The sequence below is a fragment of the Heterodontus francisci genome, chromosome 8 (assembly GCF_036365525.1).
Source record: "Heterodontus francisci isolate sHetFra1 chromosome 8, sHetFra1.hap1, whole genome shotgun sequence".
Classification (NCBI taxonomy): domain Eukaryota; kingdom Metazoa; phylum Chordata; class Chondrichthyes; order Heterodontiformes; family Heterodontidae; genus Heterodontus; species Heterodontus francisci.
Genome location: NC_090378.1, coordinates 86,111,443 through 86,127,201, shown reverse-complemented (window position 1 = coordinate 86,127,201; position 15,759 = coordinate 86,111,443). Strand labels below are relative to the sequence as shown.

Sequence of the window (15,759 nt, the reverse complement as noted above, 5' to 3'; positions counted from 1 at the left end):
GAAAATCAGGGCTCTTTTGAGTCTGTTAGCTTTTTTCTTCGAATCTCTTGGTCAGCCTTTGCTCATTTTGCAGATTGGTATGCACTCAAATAGTGTTTATTCCCAACATAAAAGGGGAAAATTGGGCCCCTGCTGTTTGAGCTGTACATTATAAATATTGCATTGTTAATGTGTATGGCTATGCATTTACCCTGGTACTGGATTTTTGTTCTTGATTAAAATCCTACTAACCGAAATGTGCTGAGCTGAATCAGCAGCAGTGAATTAATAAACAAAAGACTTATTGACATTGCTGTCTACTTTTGATAGATGATAATACACACGCTTACTGAAACCTGCACCAGAACTATGTTAGTTTGTATCTTCTTTACCTCAATTTTGAAACACAAACTGCAATTCTCAACTATTAAAACTACATCTACACAGTTAAAAATCTTGCACGCGTTCATTGTGTTGCCCAATTCAAAGGGCATCACATCTGAAAGGGGGTTCTCAGACATATTGCTTCTCAAAGGGGTCATACTTCAGGCATCACACCTTCAAAATGCCAAACACACCCAAAGCCTAAACTGGGATTGACTTGAATAACCACTTTACTCTAAAGCTTGCCAATTAAATTGCCTTTTCATTTTCCTTCTTTAATCATATGAATGCCTGTTAGAAATAATTGAGCTGAAAATCTGGGGTGAGGGGCTCACCCATCATAAATTCATAGGGTCGGGGAGATACCCTGATTCAATTGCCACTCGGGGCACATTTTGTATCCCTGCCCACAAATTGCGATCAGTGTGACAGGCATTGTCCCTTCCCTCTCCCAGAAGGAACAGATAGCTGCACCAAGTGTACTTCATTCTGAGGTGGGGTTGGGGGGTTACCTTATATTCATTAAAAAAAGAATATCTCCTAATCTCTTCGTGGCTACATGCCACAATCCTGGGCTACACCCACTAGTGGTGCCCACTATCACCATGCAGTACAGCAGTGACCCGAGCCTCTCCTACACCAGGTTCCTGCAAGAGGCAGGGAGATGTGAACTCCTAACATCAGCAGCCACAGCCCTCTCCTGTGTCTATAGTCTTGTTTAGAACAGCGGGGTTTCAACTCCCAACATGGCCCACAGGAACTTCAGTTGAAGGCTGGGGCCTGGTGTTCCAGGGCCTGGCCAAATTTGTGGCCCTTCTAGTGCATTCCTGCTGGTGTTATGGTTGGACTACACTGGAAGCATTGAGGATTTCAGCAGCAATATTTACAATTTAATAAGATAACTATATCATTACTTATATAAAGAAGCTGTAAGTTTACCCATGAAATTGTTTATTTAAAGTTAGAAAGATCTGCAAGAAATTTTCCCACTTAATGGGGCTCAAATGCTGATGCTACAGCAGACTGCCACAGAATAGGAACAGAGGAACTAGGAGCAGGAATAGGTCATTTGGCCCCTTGAGTGTGCTCCGCCTTTCAACTAGATCATGGCTGATCTTCTAGCTCAATGCCATTTTCCCGCACTATTCCCATATCCTTTGCTGTCTTTAATATCTAGAAATCTATCGATCTCTGTCTTGAATATTCTCAATGACTGAGCCTCCACAGCCCTCTGGGCTAGAGAACTTCAAAGCTTCACCACCCTCTGAATGAAGAAATTCCTCCTCATCTCAGTCCTAAATGGCCTACCTCTTATTCTGCGACTGTGTCCCCTGATTCTGGAACCCCAGCCAGGGGGGAAACATCCTTCCAGCATCTACCTTGTCGAGCCCTATAATAATTTTGCATTCCTCAATGAGATCATCTCTCACACTCCAAACTCTAGAGAATATAAGCCCATTCTCCTAAATCTCTCCTCGTAGGACAATCCCACCATCCCAGGGATCAGTCTGGTGAACCTTTGCTGCATTCCCTCAATGGCAAGTATATCCTTGCCTAGGTAAGGAGATCAAAATTGTACATAATACTTCAGGTGTGGTCTCAGCAAGGCTCTATACAATTGCAGCAAGACTTCTTTATTCCTGTACTCAAATCCTCTTGCAATAACAGCCTTCCTAATTGCTTGCTGCACCTGCATATTAGCTTTCAATGACTTATGAACAAGGACACTGTTACGACCAGGTGAGAAAGAGGTCTAGGGTTCCCTTTCAGCCATCACCTGGTCTTACTGTAACAGGGTTCTATTTTTAAACACATTGTGTTTTTAACTCCCCCTTGGTGAATCCTTGTTCTCCGCTTTCCAACTATAAGACAAAGAAACCAGCACAAACAGCCTTTCTTAGGTTTAAAGAAGAAAGGTGAAATTTCATTCAACTTAAACGTGAACTCTAATTCGGTTGACGCCTACAGATACACGTCGCTCCCACGCTAGCATGCATACGTGATGCACACATGCAAATAGAGACAGAAAAGAGAAGAAAAATTAAAGTGGAAAGGTTTGAGGCAATATCTGAAGAGTTGTTTTTACAGTTCTTTGAGCTCACTGCAGAGTCCTTTTGTAGGTAGATCTCGCTTTTTGTTGGGGCCCAGTATTCGGCTTAAACCTTGTTCACTGTAGGAGACTTTTCGCTCTTGGGGTTCATGTGTCTTTAGTCGGTTTTTGCAGCTCTGTGAGAAACAGATGGGAACAGACAGGCGAGGCTGTGGCAAGCCAGCCAGGAGAGGTCTTTTCAATCCTGGAGCAAAGAGCTTTCTGTCAGTTCAAACACTGTCTCTACAATTTAAAACTCCCCAAGTTGGCCAGCAAGGTAGTCATGTGACCGACTAGTATAACCACCTCTGGCTTTGTGTATTGTGTGTGTCAGAGAATGGTGCTTTGTCTATACACACTGTCAGTTAACATGCAAAACTGTCATTTCGGCCTGGAGCCTGGCAACCCCCTGTAACAGGCCTTTTCTTCTTCCCAGCAACAACTTGAAATTCAATGTCCATGTGGTGAAATTAATGTGCCTAATTTTTGACAGGTGGGGGCCTGCATGACAACACCCAGGTCCTTTTGGACATCAACACTTCCCAAACTCTCACCATTTAAGAAATACTCTGCATTTCTGTTTTTCCTACCAAAGTGGATAACTTCACATTTTTACACATTACATTCCATCTGCATGTTGTTGCCCACTCTCTTAGCCTGACTAAATCCCCTTTAGTCACAGCCTGCCAACCTGAGAATGACCCATTTATTCCTACTCTCTGTTTTCTGTCCGTTAACCAATTCTCAAACCATGCCAGTATATTACCGCCCCAATCCTACGAGCTCTAATTTTGTTTACTGACCCGTGTGGGACCTGATCAAAAGCCTTCTGAAAATCAAAATAAACCACATCCACTGGTTCCCCCTTATGTAGTCTGCTAGCTACATCTTCAAAAAAACCTAACAGGTTTGTCAAACATGATCTCCCATTCATAAATCCATGTTGACTCTGCCCAATCCTAACATTATTTTCTAGTTATCCAGTTATCACATCCTTTATAATAGATTCTAGCATTTTCCCTACGACTGATGTCAGGTCTGTAATTCTCCCTCCTTTCTTAAATAGTGGGGTTACATTTGCTAACTCCCAATCTACAGGAACCATTCCAATGTATATAGAATTTTGAAAGATGACCATCAACGCATCCAGTATCTCTACAGCCACCTCTTTCAACACTTTGGGATGTAGATCATCAGGTCCAGGGGATTTATCAATTTTCAATCCCATAATGTCTCCAGTACTACTTTTTTACGAATACTAATTTTTTAGTTACTCATTTTCGCTAGTATTCATGGGAGTTTTTTTGTATCTTCCTTTATGAAGACAAGACACAAAGGGTTAAATTTTATAGGGGCCTCGACGTTGGGATCCGTGGCAGGGTGGGGAGGTGGGGGGGGGGGCTCGAAGATTGCCCTGGATGAGGCCCGCCACCGACCTCAAAGCCGGCAGGGCCCGTCCTGATCTTGACAGCGGCAACGAAGTCCCATGGCAGCCCCCCACATCCCCGCTGATCGGCGACGGGACCATCATTAAAATATTCAGATTAATTTATTACCTGCAATAATGAAGTTCCTGTCGCCTCCTGATGTGCCACCGTGATCTTCATACCGGCGGCTGGCACTGCCATGCCTTCGAATCCCCATCTGGGGAAACAAGGCGCATCACCTGTGGGGAGGGTGGGGGAGAAGGGAAATTTATCAGTGTGATGGCGGGGGGGGTGGGGGGGAAATGGGGTCAAACGTACTTGATTGGTCTAGGGGGTGATGCGAAGGGGTTAAGGTAAAAGGTTCTGAACTTTGCTGGGGGTGGGGGGGTGCAAGGGGAAGGTCATATATTCAAGGTAAGTATTTCGGGGGGGAAAGGGGAGGAATGACATGTAATGCTATTGTGGGGGGGAGAGGGGCTGGAAAGATTTTTTAAATTGTTAATAATTTTAAATTCACTGTTCTTTAAAAATTTAAATTGTCATTTAGGGGTCAAAGCCCTTCAAAAATGGCAACAGCGCCTGCGCAGTGACGCCAGACGCCATTGCCGGGGATGGCTCATCGGCCCCTCCATGTCATCAGGGGACCAGTCCGCCCCAGCCATGTTATTGAGGTGCCGCATATCAGATAGTGGCGGCTCTGCGGAGTGATAGTCACGCCAGCGGCTCGCCATCTTTTACAGCCACCACCATACTTGGCGGCGGCAACAGAGAATCCAGCAAAAGTATTGGTTTAGTCTCTGTCATTTCCTTATTGTCCATTATAAATTCCCCTGACTCTGCCTGTAATGAGCCCACATTTGTCTTTGCTAATCATTTCCTTTTTGCATACCTAAAGAAGCTTTTACAGTTTGTTTTTGTGTTTCTCGCTAGTTTAGTTTCATAATCTATTTTCTCTTCTTTATCAGTTTCTTAGTCCTCCTTTGCTGAATTCTAAAATGCTCTCAATCCTCAGGCTTACTTTTTTTTGGCAAATTTATAAGCCTCTTCCTTTGATCTGATACAATCTTTAACGTCTCTTGTTCGCATTGGTTGGATTATCTTTCCTGCTGGGTTTTTGTGCATCAAAGGAATGTGAATTTGTTACAAAACATGTTTGAATTCTTTAAATGCTAGCCATTGCCTGTCTACCGTCATACCTTTGAATGTAGTTTCCCAGGCTACCACAGCCCCTCATACCTTCGTAGTTTCCTTTGTTTAGATTTAAGACCCTAGTTTCGGATTAAACAACATCACTTTCAAACTTAATGTAAAATTCTATCATATTATGGTCACTCTTCCCTAGAGGCTCCTTTACAATGAGATTATCAATTAGCTCTTCTGCATTGCACAATACTAGATCTAAGATAGCCTGTTCTCGAGTTGGTTCCTCAACATACTGTTCTAGAAAATGATCTTGTAAAGATACTGTTCTAGTAAACTATCTTGTATACACGAATGAAGGCATCAGGACTGCTGCCAGAATACTGGGCATTGACCTGCATGATACATTGAGTATGGTCACACAGCAGCTGAACGTTGAGGGATTGGAATCCCTTCTGGTTATGGTACATCTCAGAGTTGGCATGCAGCGCCTGTAAAGCAGTCAATGGCACCCTGCACCATGGGCGAGCCTGCAATCCTCATGAAGCCACTCCATCTGCTTCTCTTTGGCAAAAAAGTATGAAATGTACACAGCTCTCTTTGGATGCAGAGCCTCTGTGACCTCTCTTATGGAACAGTGGATGGCAAACTGGAAGATGTTGCAAATATCCCTTGCTCCTGCCTGGAAGGAGGCAAACATATAGAAATTCATCATTACAGTCACCTTCACTACCACTGACAATGTCACCCTTGCCCTGCTCTGTAGTTGTGGCTGCAGCAGGTGGCAGATTTCAGTTAGCACCTCTTTATTGAAACAGAGATGTTTGACATACTGTTCCTCCTTAACACCCTGGGCAGATATGGCCTCCTGCTGACAGCCATTCTCCCCTTCCTCTTCCTTCCACTTCCAGCAGCTTAGCCTGCTCTGTATTGCCTCTGCTTATTCTTCCTGGCATCCTGTGGTCCAAGGGGGATGCAAACTACTGCATCCATATCTGGCAGCAAGTGCAGAATATTCAAGGCAGGACCAAGTCCTTCAGCACATGCCACATCATTCCTTGTAGGTTTTGGAACTATAAATAACAGTACAATCCACCAAACACTTCTACGAACTCAGCAACAGCCACTAGAAATCAAAATGGTTGATGACCCAATTAAATAGCATTGGTGGGAGGTCCTTCCTGCTGCTGAACACATGGTGTAAGGTTAAGAAACGGCATTGGCTGGACCATTTAAGGTCCAAAATGGCAGCACCAGTGTCAAAACAGCATTGCACCATCGCCCTAAGCAAGATGGCTTTCGGCGTGGTCCGCATCGGAAGAGTGCACATGCAATGCAGACACCATTTTGCAACCAAAGTAGCACCCATGGTGCCGAAAAGATTGGGCGTTATGCAGCAGAATTTTGCAGCCTGTGTGCGTGCTGAGAGAAATGCATCATGGAGATTGTAGTTTTCCTCTGTTCCTGTGGTCTACAAAATCCCACATCACACGATGACATGGTAGATTAGGACTGGGCAGTTCTAGTGAGACACACATTATGGGAACTCATACTCAACTATGGCAAACAACAACTATGAGACACAAATGCCAAAAAAATCAACGATTTTCAATATTTTACATAACTGAAGAAATTTAGCGAAAATTCTGAGTTGATGGCATTCATTGGCATGGCTTTCTTTTGGTGCTGAGCTATTGAAGGCTGCAGCAGGGTCCCAGTAAACATTTCAAACTTCACCCAGGTTCTGGTCGACTCATAAGCAACACCACGGGACATGTACTAGTGATTAAAGAAAAGTTTCAACTTCCAAAAAGTTCTGCACAGAGTTTTGAATTCTCTTTACCCTTCCTACAAAAGGAACATGCACGCAGTGATAGAATTATGGAAGAGATTTCAATTTCATCTGCTTTGAATTTAAAAATGAGTTCACGCTTTAATATTTGTGACCATCCGCTCTGGTCTTATAACACTGGCTGTCGGTCGTAAATTGGAGTGCAGTGCAATGATGTAATCATTGCCTCCACTCATAAGTCACCAACATCCAATCAGTTTGTCACCTAGTGCCAACAGGCAGTTCTACAGATCTGATATTGAGCATCCTCACTGAAAACTTCATTTATCATCATGTCCAGATTGAACAGAACTGAGATCACATTTTCCCTGGGAACCTATAATATTGTTAGTGCTGCTAATTTGTACAATACAAATTGTAAGGGATATCAAGGTTTAATAAGCCAATACATAAAGCCTACAGCACTTGTAAGTGCAGCACTGACTCCGACAGCAATTATTTTCAAAAGTGTCAGTTTAATGAAAAGAATATGAAAAAAAATTACATTAAAATGCTTTGCAGTCAAGGTTCCTCACTAAAAATTATTTAAGGAAAAATACAGTACATAAAGCATAGAGGATTTAATTTTGAGGCGGTTAATAAATTAACCACTATTTGATATAGTGGTAACAAAGTCTTGAAGGACTTGAGAGTGTAGTCGGGTTAAAGTGCTTGCATGAGTTTCCTGTGGCCATCCATCCTCGCAGTCTGATGCTATGATTCATCAAGAGTTGCCACCCAGAAGCTGAACAAGAGTGAGAATGTGAGAGCAAGAGTGCGAGTGACTGTGTGTGTCAGTATGTGTGTTTGTGTGCCTGCTTGTTCCACTTTTATGTGGAAGCAGGGGTGAGGAAAGGGAGTTTGAATGGGTATTATCCATCTTATTCTATGATAAGTCAGCCTATAGTCAGTTGAACAAGATGCCACACTGGCAGAGGCCTGCCTCTGTTGGCCCAGAATTTGGTGCAGAAATTACAGCATGTGAATGATGCATGCTGTTATTAATGTGCAAATTGGTCAGCAACTTGTGGCCAGGCACAAGTAGACAATACAGTGACATTTTATAGTAGCTGATCAATTGTTTTAAAAAATCAAAATGGTCCAAAAATTCAGAACTCTTCGAGCACTTACAGTGATGTGGACTCCCACAACCTGAGGTCAACGGGGTCAGCTCTGCAAGTCATGGGCAGGCACATCCTGGCATTTATGTCAATTTCCTGCCCCAATCCATGTATGTGTGTATGTATGTGTCTTTGTCATATATACACCAGCAGAAACCCGCAACATTTGTAGTGAAATTAGTATCTTTATTGCAACATACTTCTTTAAATACCCATCCCACGCCATTTCATCCTCTTATCCCATCCCTCTCATGCCATACCCATTCGATTCCTTCCCATGCCATCCCCATCATTCCCATCCCACCCCTTCTTCCTATGTCATCCCCATCCTCCATCATATCTCTCCCATGTCATCCGATTCCCATCCCCCATTCCACACCTCCCAGGAAATTCCAGCCCCACTCCCAAGTCATCCCCCTCCCTCACATGCCATCCCCCTTCCATCCCTCCCTCCCCCCATGCTGTCTCGCCCCTCCACGCCCTCTCCCCCCATCCTTCCCCCATGTCACTCCTCTCTGTCCCATGCCATCCTGCGCTCCCCACCTCCTATGACATTTCCTCCCCATCCACGTCGTTCCTGTCCCATGCTGTTTCCACCACCACTCTCCCACCCCCCACATCATTGTCCAAAGCCCAGGCCAGGAAATGGTGAGAGCCAGGGGCAGAGCCCAGTAAGTGAGGCCAGGGAGCAGCGGGGGCCGGTAAGGGAGGCCAGGGACCAGTAAGGGGGATTGGGGAGTGGGGAGTGGTCGGGGGCTAGTAACCAGGGCCGGGGAGCAGTGAGAGCCGGGGGCTGGTTGGGGAGATGCGGAGCCCAGTAACCAAGGCCAAATTTGCATCCTCATCCTCTACCTAACTAACATTAGAGCAGCATTCTGGGCTCCCCTTACCTATGCCATCTTATACCTTATATGCCTCCGAGGTTCACTCCTTCAACTTTCCTCTTAGGCTGTCAGCCCAGTAACCGAGGCAGGAGAGCAGTGACAGCCAGGGGCCAGTAACCATGGCATGTGCGGCAGACTCCACCCACTAAATCAAGCCACCAACCAATCAGAAAATGCGGACAGACAGAAACTGTATTATAGATGTTTGTGTATATATACTGTATAATATGTCTGTACATGTACATATTTACATGTATGTGTGTTTATGGACTCATTTGTGCTATATACACATACTGCAGATGAAGTATAAGAGAAACAATTTTTTAAAAAACATACACACAGCACAGCAAAAATTAGCCCATATTCTTGACATGTTTATCCAATATAGACGATATCAGAATGAACTCGACTACTAACATAAAACAAGGCTGTGATTTTACAAGTTTAGTAAGCGAAAGGAAGTGTAGCTTGCTCAGTGAGTTAAGTGCTCTGATTGTACCTTCGTGGAGGTCACTGGGCTCTGAGAACAGCACGACAGCTCCTCATCAGGTCCTCGTGGCAGACTGGGGGTTGACAGCTGTCCTGAAGAAGGAGGAGAAGAAAAATTAGCCAGAGCAAAAAGTTACTGCAATTTTACTTAACAATCCAGGACTGCAGCAAAATGTTCGTCATACTATTTGTTAAAGGTAATTTGAAAATATAGGTTCACACTGATGAGCAGTTCAAGCGATGTCAGTCACCTTCCGGTACCTCCCCATAACCATTCATCATGTTACTTTAGAGAGTCTATTCAAATATGGGAGGCCTCATAGCCAAGTTATATCCCAGCTTCACTCTATGTGTTACATGATCAGACACAATTAAGGCCATCATTTTGAATGAGAGATGAAATAATGCACAAATTAAGCAGTCAACTCTGGATTGACTTCTTCAACAGCTCTCTGTTGCCCATTACCTCATGATGTGCTGTGTTTACATTCGACATGAACTAATCCACAGTGAGGGGTGCATTTTAAAATTTAATTTTGCAATTTTCTCCCCTCTCTTTAAATAATATGGGTTCATGATAAGGTACCATTCCAGAGTTGACAGTCAGCTTCTGGTACCTCCCCTTAACAGCTATTCATCACGAGAGATCCTAAACAGTGAGTTTATTTGCAAATATGGGAAGCACAGTCCCAAGTTCTATCTCATCTTCACTCTTATGATCACACATGATCACTTTCCACCAGTGGATAGTAATCAGAAGAACAAATGTTGGCTGATCCTTCCATTACCAGTCCAGGAGCATGTAACGTCCCGAATGTCATTCTACCTCAGCTTGCATTGATTCAGCCCAAATGGGGGATCAAATGGTCTATATGGAAAGTCTACAGACTTATGAACGACTAGGTGGATTTGGAGTGAACATGTGCACCTACAAGATCCAAATCGAAGGAACTGCATTCTCTTCATAATTCATCCACCATCATCTGTAATAATATTGAGTTTGTCTATATTGTTTTACTATGTAATATTGATGTACATATTTCAAAAAATGAACAATGGAACAATTGCAACTGAAGATTCATTCTAAGGATGAGTGTTCAGGTTAGATTTTGATACAGAATTCAATTGAGAAATTATTTCAGAAAATGTCAAGTATATTACCTCAATATCAAAAACCATGAGAAGCTATTTTCATACAACATCATCTTGTATTTATATAGTGTCTCTAATGTAATAGAAAGTCCTTAAGTGCTTCACAGGTGTGTTAGAAAGTAAAATTTGACACCGATCCACATCAGGAAATATTAGGGCAGATGACCCAAATCTTGGTCAAAGAGGTAGATTTTAAGGAAGAAAGATAGGTTTAAAGAATGAAAGAGAGGTAGACAGGCTGAGAGGTTTAGGGAGAGAATTCCAGAGCTTAGGGCTTTGACAACTGAAGGCACGGTCACAAAGGGTGGAGTAATTAAAATTGGGGACGATGAAGAGACCAGCATTGGATGAGTGTAGATATCTTAGAGGGTTTTGGGGCTGGACAAGATGACAGAGCTAGGGAGGGGTAAGGCAACGGAGGGTTTTGAAAACAAGGATTAGAATTTTAAAATAGAGGTTGTTGCTTAACTGGGAGCCAGTGCAGGTCAGTAAGCATAGGGCCTCTGAGTGAACAGGACTTGGTGAGAGTAAGGAGATGGGCAGCAGAGTTTTGGATTACCTCAAGTTTACAAAGGCTGGAATTTGGGAGGCTGGCAAGGAGTGCATTGGAATAGTCATGTCTAGAGGTAATAAAAGCATGGATGAGGGGCTCAGCACAAGGTGAGCGCAGTTTGGGGGGGTGTGGGGGGGGGGGGGGGGAGGTCAGGTGATGTTACAGAGGTGGAAGTACGTAGTCTTAGTGATGATGCAGATATGTGGTTGGAAACTCATCTCAGGGTGAAATATGGCACTCAGGTTGTGAGCAGTCTGGTTCAACCTCAGACAGTTGCCAGTAAGAGGGATAAAGATGGTGGTTAGGAACGGAATTTGTAGCAGGGGCTGAAGACGATGGTTTTGGTCTTCCCAATACCACCAAAAAACCCTTCTTATGGCATCCTTCTGTACAAAATACAAATCCCAAATTACAGCATGAATGTAGAGACATCCTTGCGACACCACTAAGTTTGATAAATTGCTGAATGGACAAACAGGGAATCTAACATCCCACCCACCTTACCCCACCACCACGTGTGCAACAGCTAACAGTTTTTGGTCTTGAACAGCAATTTCCAGGCACCTATCAGCAAAACCCAAGGCAAAAGGGGAAGTTGTGGCGAAAAAAATCTAATTTATATTAAAAAAAAGTGACAAAAAATGAACTATTTTGTAGCATATTATTTTTGACAGGATAATATCTGTGGAATGCTAATAGGAATCTCAATTAATAATTCAACAATACAATTTTGTTACAAAAATGGCATTTGCCTTCTTCTGAAATATAATCTACCCAATTGGCTTGGGTTGTAAGATAATTAATGCTTTGATTTTGATGAGAAAAAATATTTTCAAGAAACACGTGCACACTGACTATTCAATTCTCCAACTTGAGGGACAGAATGAGTTCATAATACCTCTGAGTTAATACCGGGAATTCACGTTATTCTATTTGCAGCATTTAAATGTTGGGAAGTTGAGAACTGTGAAGGCAGCAGTACCTGGAACCTGCATACTTGGCATCCTTAAACCATTTATTTGTAGCACAAAATAAACTAGTCATAATGCTGGAAGTTGATGTAAACAGCTGGAAATAGCAGTTCACATCTTGTGCACTTTGTTTAAGCCATCTGGATGTTCCATTGTGTTTGGTCAACACGGACTGTCGCCGTGTGACAGTTGATATATGTTTAGTTCAAGTAAACTGCCGCAGCCTGCTCCTGGGACTGCGTGCTTAGGTTTTCAGCGTTTTGTGAAAATCTGTCAGATTGCAACACAGTTGTCTGTATCCTCTGTGGCAGCCCTCCAAATTCCTCAGGCACTTTATCGGAGCGGTGTTCTGCTTTAGTGCTTTATAGGTTATGAAAACTATGCCAAAGTTCCTGCAAGCAGCTGGGAGAGTGTCAGCTGACAGGAATGATTTTTCAATATGTAGTACAGAATAAAGAGAAAGGTTAGTCCTGTGAGAATCAGAGTTGTGCATGTTTGACAAGAAACCCATGGAACAAACGAGCCACTTGAAAGAAGTTGCACAATTGTTGTTTGATGTTCTTCTGTCTCTGCAGCACAGAGGTCTGACAAGAAAGACTTTATAGCATTACCTGCGGAAGGGAAGCATTTGCTGGTAACTGTACAAACACATTGCTACAGATAAGGCTTCTTAATACAGCTGTGTGCCCTCCAGATTTAAACAAGAGGATCCTTATTATTAACAATTTGGTATTGTACCCTTTCGGTCAATAATTCTTCACCAGCTTCAGTAGACTTGCGAGCTCTGCTTATTTCATACTCAGACTGGAAGTGTTGTGGTTCACTCTGGGTATGAAAATAAGAAAATCAATTGACGCAGTCCCCATTTCCCTGCTGTCACAGGAGAGTTACGGGGCTTGCTGCTACAATTCGACTCTCACCATCTGTACTACATTCTAGTAATACTGGGTAGGGTTGCCAACCCTCCAGGGTTGTCCTGGAGTGTCCAGGAATGAAAGATTAATCTCCTGGCTACTGTTACGAGCAACATGGGAGAAAAATCAGAGGCCTTTAAAAGAAAGGTGTTTTTAAAAAAAAGTTCTTTGAACACTTTTGCTTATTTGTTATAATATTATTGAAGATGGAAAAAAAAAGGTAGAGCAGTTGGAGGTGGGAGACCATGTGATGTTTAAATCTGGTCCAGGAATATGATCCAACCAGAGTTGGCATCCCTACTGCTGAGTGGTGGGGGGGGGGGGGAGGGAAAACAGAGATTATGTGATGGTTTACTGCACAGCATGAAAAAGACGGGGAGAGGGATCCTGAATTGAGTCCTCAAAAGTGTTCCTACTACAGCACCTCTGTGATCACACTGGCATGAAGCCAATTTCCAAATAGCTATAATTTCTGTCCCTGTAAGATTCCAGATGGCACAATTAGGTAAGGTTACATTCTCAATTTTGTTTCAGATTCACTCCTGCATAATAAATCTGGTACTAATTTAATGATATGTTTAACCCATCAAGGTTTGTAAGTAGAAATCGTGTGTTGACGGCAAGCAACCACCAAAACGAGGCCTTGCATTCCTTTATCAATAATGTACAGCCCAGAAATGTTGAAATCAACCCAAAACCATGTCAGTGATAGAAATTCAGGCTAAAGAGCCAGTTAAACATTTAAATGATGGGTTAAAAAACCTATACAACAAAAATCAAATTTAATTCAAGTCCATTGGTCCAAAATTAATTTGATCTACTTTGATGTTTATAAGTCACTTCTCCATCGTGTCAAGTTACTGCCCAATCCATGCATTCAATATTACTGGGGATAGAACAAACAACAGGGATATGCATTCAGGCTGTTTGTATCAGGCCAAATCAAAGCTGATCTGAACAAAATGGCATTAGAGGCCAATTAACAGCAATTTTACAGCACAGCATTTTACCAATGGCACACGGAGACCATGAGGCTTCAGAACCCCGTCTGGTTAAACGAGACAGTAAGGTAGTGGGGGCTAGGTGCTGGCTATCTCAGGAAGCCATCAGAAGAATCAGCATATGGTGCACAGAGGGCACTGCCAGACATCAGCAGAAGAGGAAAAAGGTATCAGGGATATGGGGACGTGTTGGCAGGGTCACATGGGGCAGTGGCACTTGGACCGAGGAGAGGATTCAGGGACAGGCGTGCCAGCCGTATAGAATGCCTAGGAATAACAGAGGCCATCTGCCATGCGCCTCATCCATCCAGATCTCAGGGCCCCTGTTGAGGAGGAGAAGCAACTCAGAGGGATGGAGGCCATGAATTGGACTGGCAAGGGCACAAGACCAGCAAGAGGGCCAGCCTCAGGGTGGGCATGCCAAACAGCCTCCTTTGCGCAGAAGAGGCTATCCCCAAAAGTCTACCGTCTGAGGCTGAACGATCTCCAGATGTCTGAGTGGCAGTGTCATGGAAGACTGCAGCTCTCAAGGGAGGCCATCACTGATCTCTGTGCCATGCTACAGGATGAGCTGAGATCCATTTGGTGGGGGGGAGAGGGGGGCGGGTGTTTGGTGAGCACCCAATGGCAGTGGTGCTGAAGATCACCATAGCTCTCAACTTCTACACCTGCAGCTCTTTCCAATGAGCCACTGGAGAAGTGCAATCCATCGGTTCATCAAGGAGATGACAAATGCCATGTTCAGGATTACCGGCTACTATGTGCGCCACCACAACAATCCGGACAGTCAGGTGGAGAAGTCCATTGTGTTTGGGACCATCATTGGATTCCCCATGATGCAGGGTGTCATCAACTACATTAATGTGGCCAGCAAGGCTCTCATGAACCAGCCAGAAGCCTTCATCAACAGGAAGGACTTCCATTCCATCAACATCCAACTGGTCTGCAATCACTGAAAACGTTTCCTGTAGATGTGTGCACAGTTTCCGGGAAGCAACCATGATACGGACATCTTTTGGTGGTTCCAGGTACCACAGCTTTTCCGGCCTTGCACGCCTTCAGGGATGGATACTTGGAGATAAGGGCTATCCACTGAAGAGGGTATTCATGCTACTCATGCCTGTGAGAAACCCATACACAGATGCAGAGGAGAGATATGACACCTGCCACAGGTCAACCAGAGCAACCATCGAGCAGGCCATTGGCCTTCTGAAAATGCAATTCAGGCATCTAGACCAATCCTGTGGAGGCCTTAAATGCTCCAGCAATCGTCTCGCACATCATGGTGATCGGCTGTTGCACAACCTTGTACTCCAGAGGGGGCAGGCATTGAACAATGAGGACCTCCGATGATGATGATGTGGAGGAGCCATCTGACCATGCGATGGAAGATGAGGGACCCTTTGGACCACAGGCAAGGTTCCTCCAGGAGCCCCCAAACAACTAAGGATGGTTAGTGGGCTCCCAAGGTTGGAGGGCCAATAGGAGGCCATCCAGCACTGGTAGATCAGCAGCCCCACCGTCAGAGGTGGGTGCTGCCGATGTAGTTTAGAGAACAGGAGGGTGCCTCAAGATGGATGTAATGAGTTCTTTATGTTGTCTTGTGCCACATAAATCAGATGCATGGAATCGAGGTTGCTGAAGATCTCTAACAGGTTTATTAACAGCTAAACTATTATGTACAGTACAGAGCAAACTATTTACAGAACCTTCCGCTAGGTGTTACAGTTACAGAGTGAGTCTGGCTTGCAGGCACATGAATACATCTTGGTGCTTAGCTCATTAGCATAGTAAGATCTTAAGACGATCACAAAACAATGGAGG

The 15,759-nt window shown here is 43.9% G+C and overlaps 1 protein-coding gene across 1 annotated transcript in view; it reads right to left on the bottom strand.

Moving 5' to 3' along the window:
- The window catches only part of LOC137372565 (adhesion G-protein coupled receptor D2), a 329,848-nt gene that overhangs the window by 86,935 nt on the left and 227,154 nt on the right, over positions 1-15,759 (bottom strand). Inside the window, exon 25 of the mRNA XM_068036491.1 lies at positions 9,355-9,437. Within this exon, the coding sequence (XP_067892592.1) occupies positions 9,355-9,437 (83 nt within the window). The remainder of the gene's footprint in view (positions 1-9,354; positions 9,438-15,759) is intronic.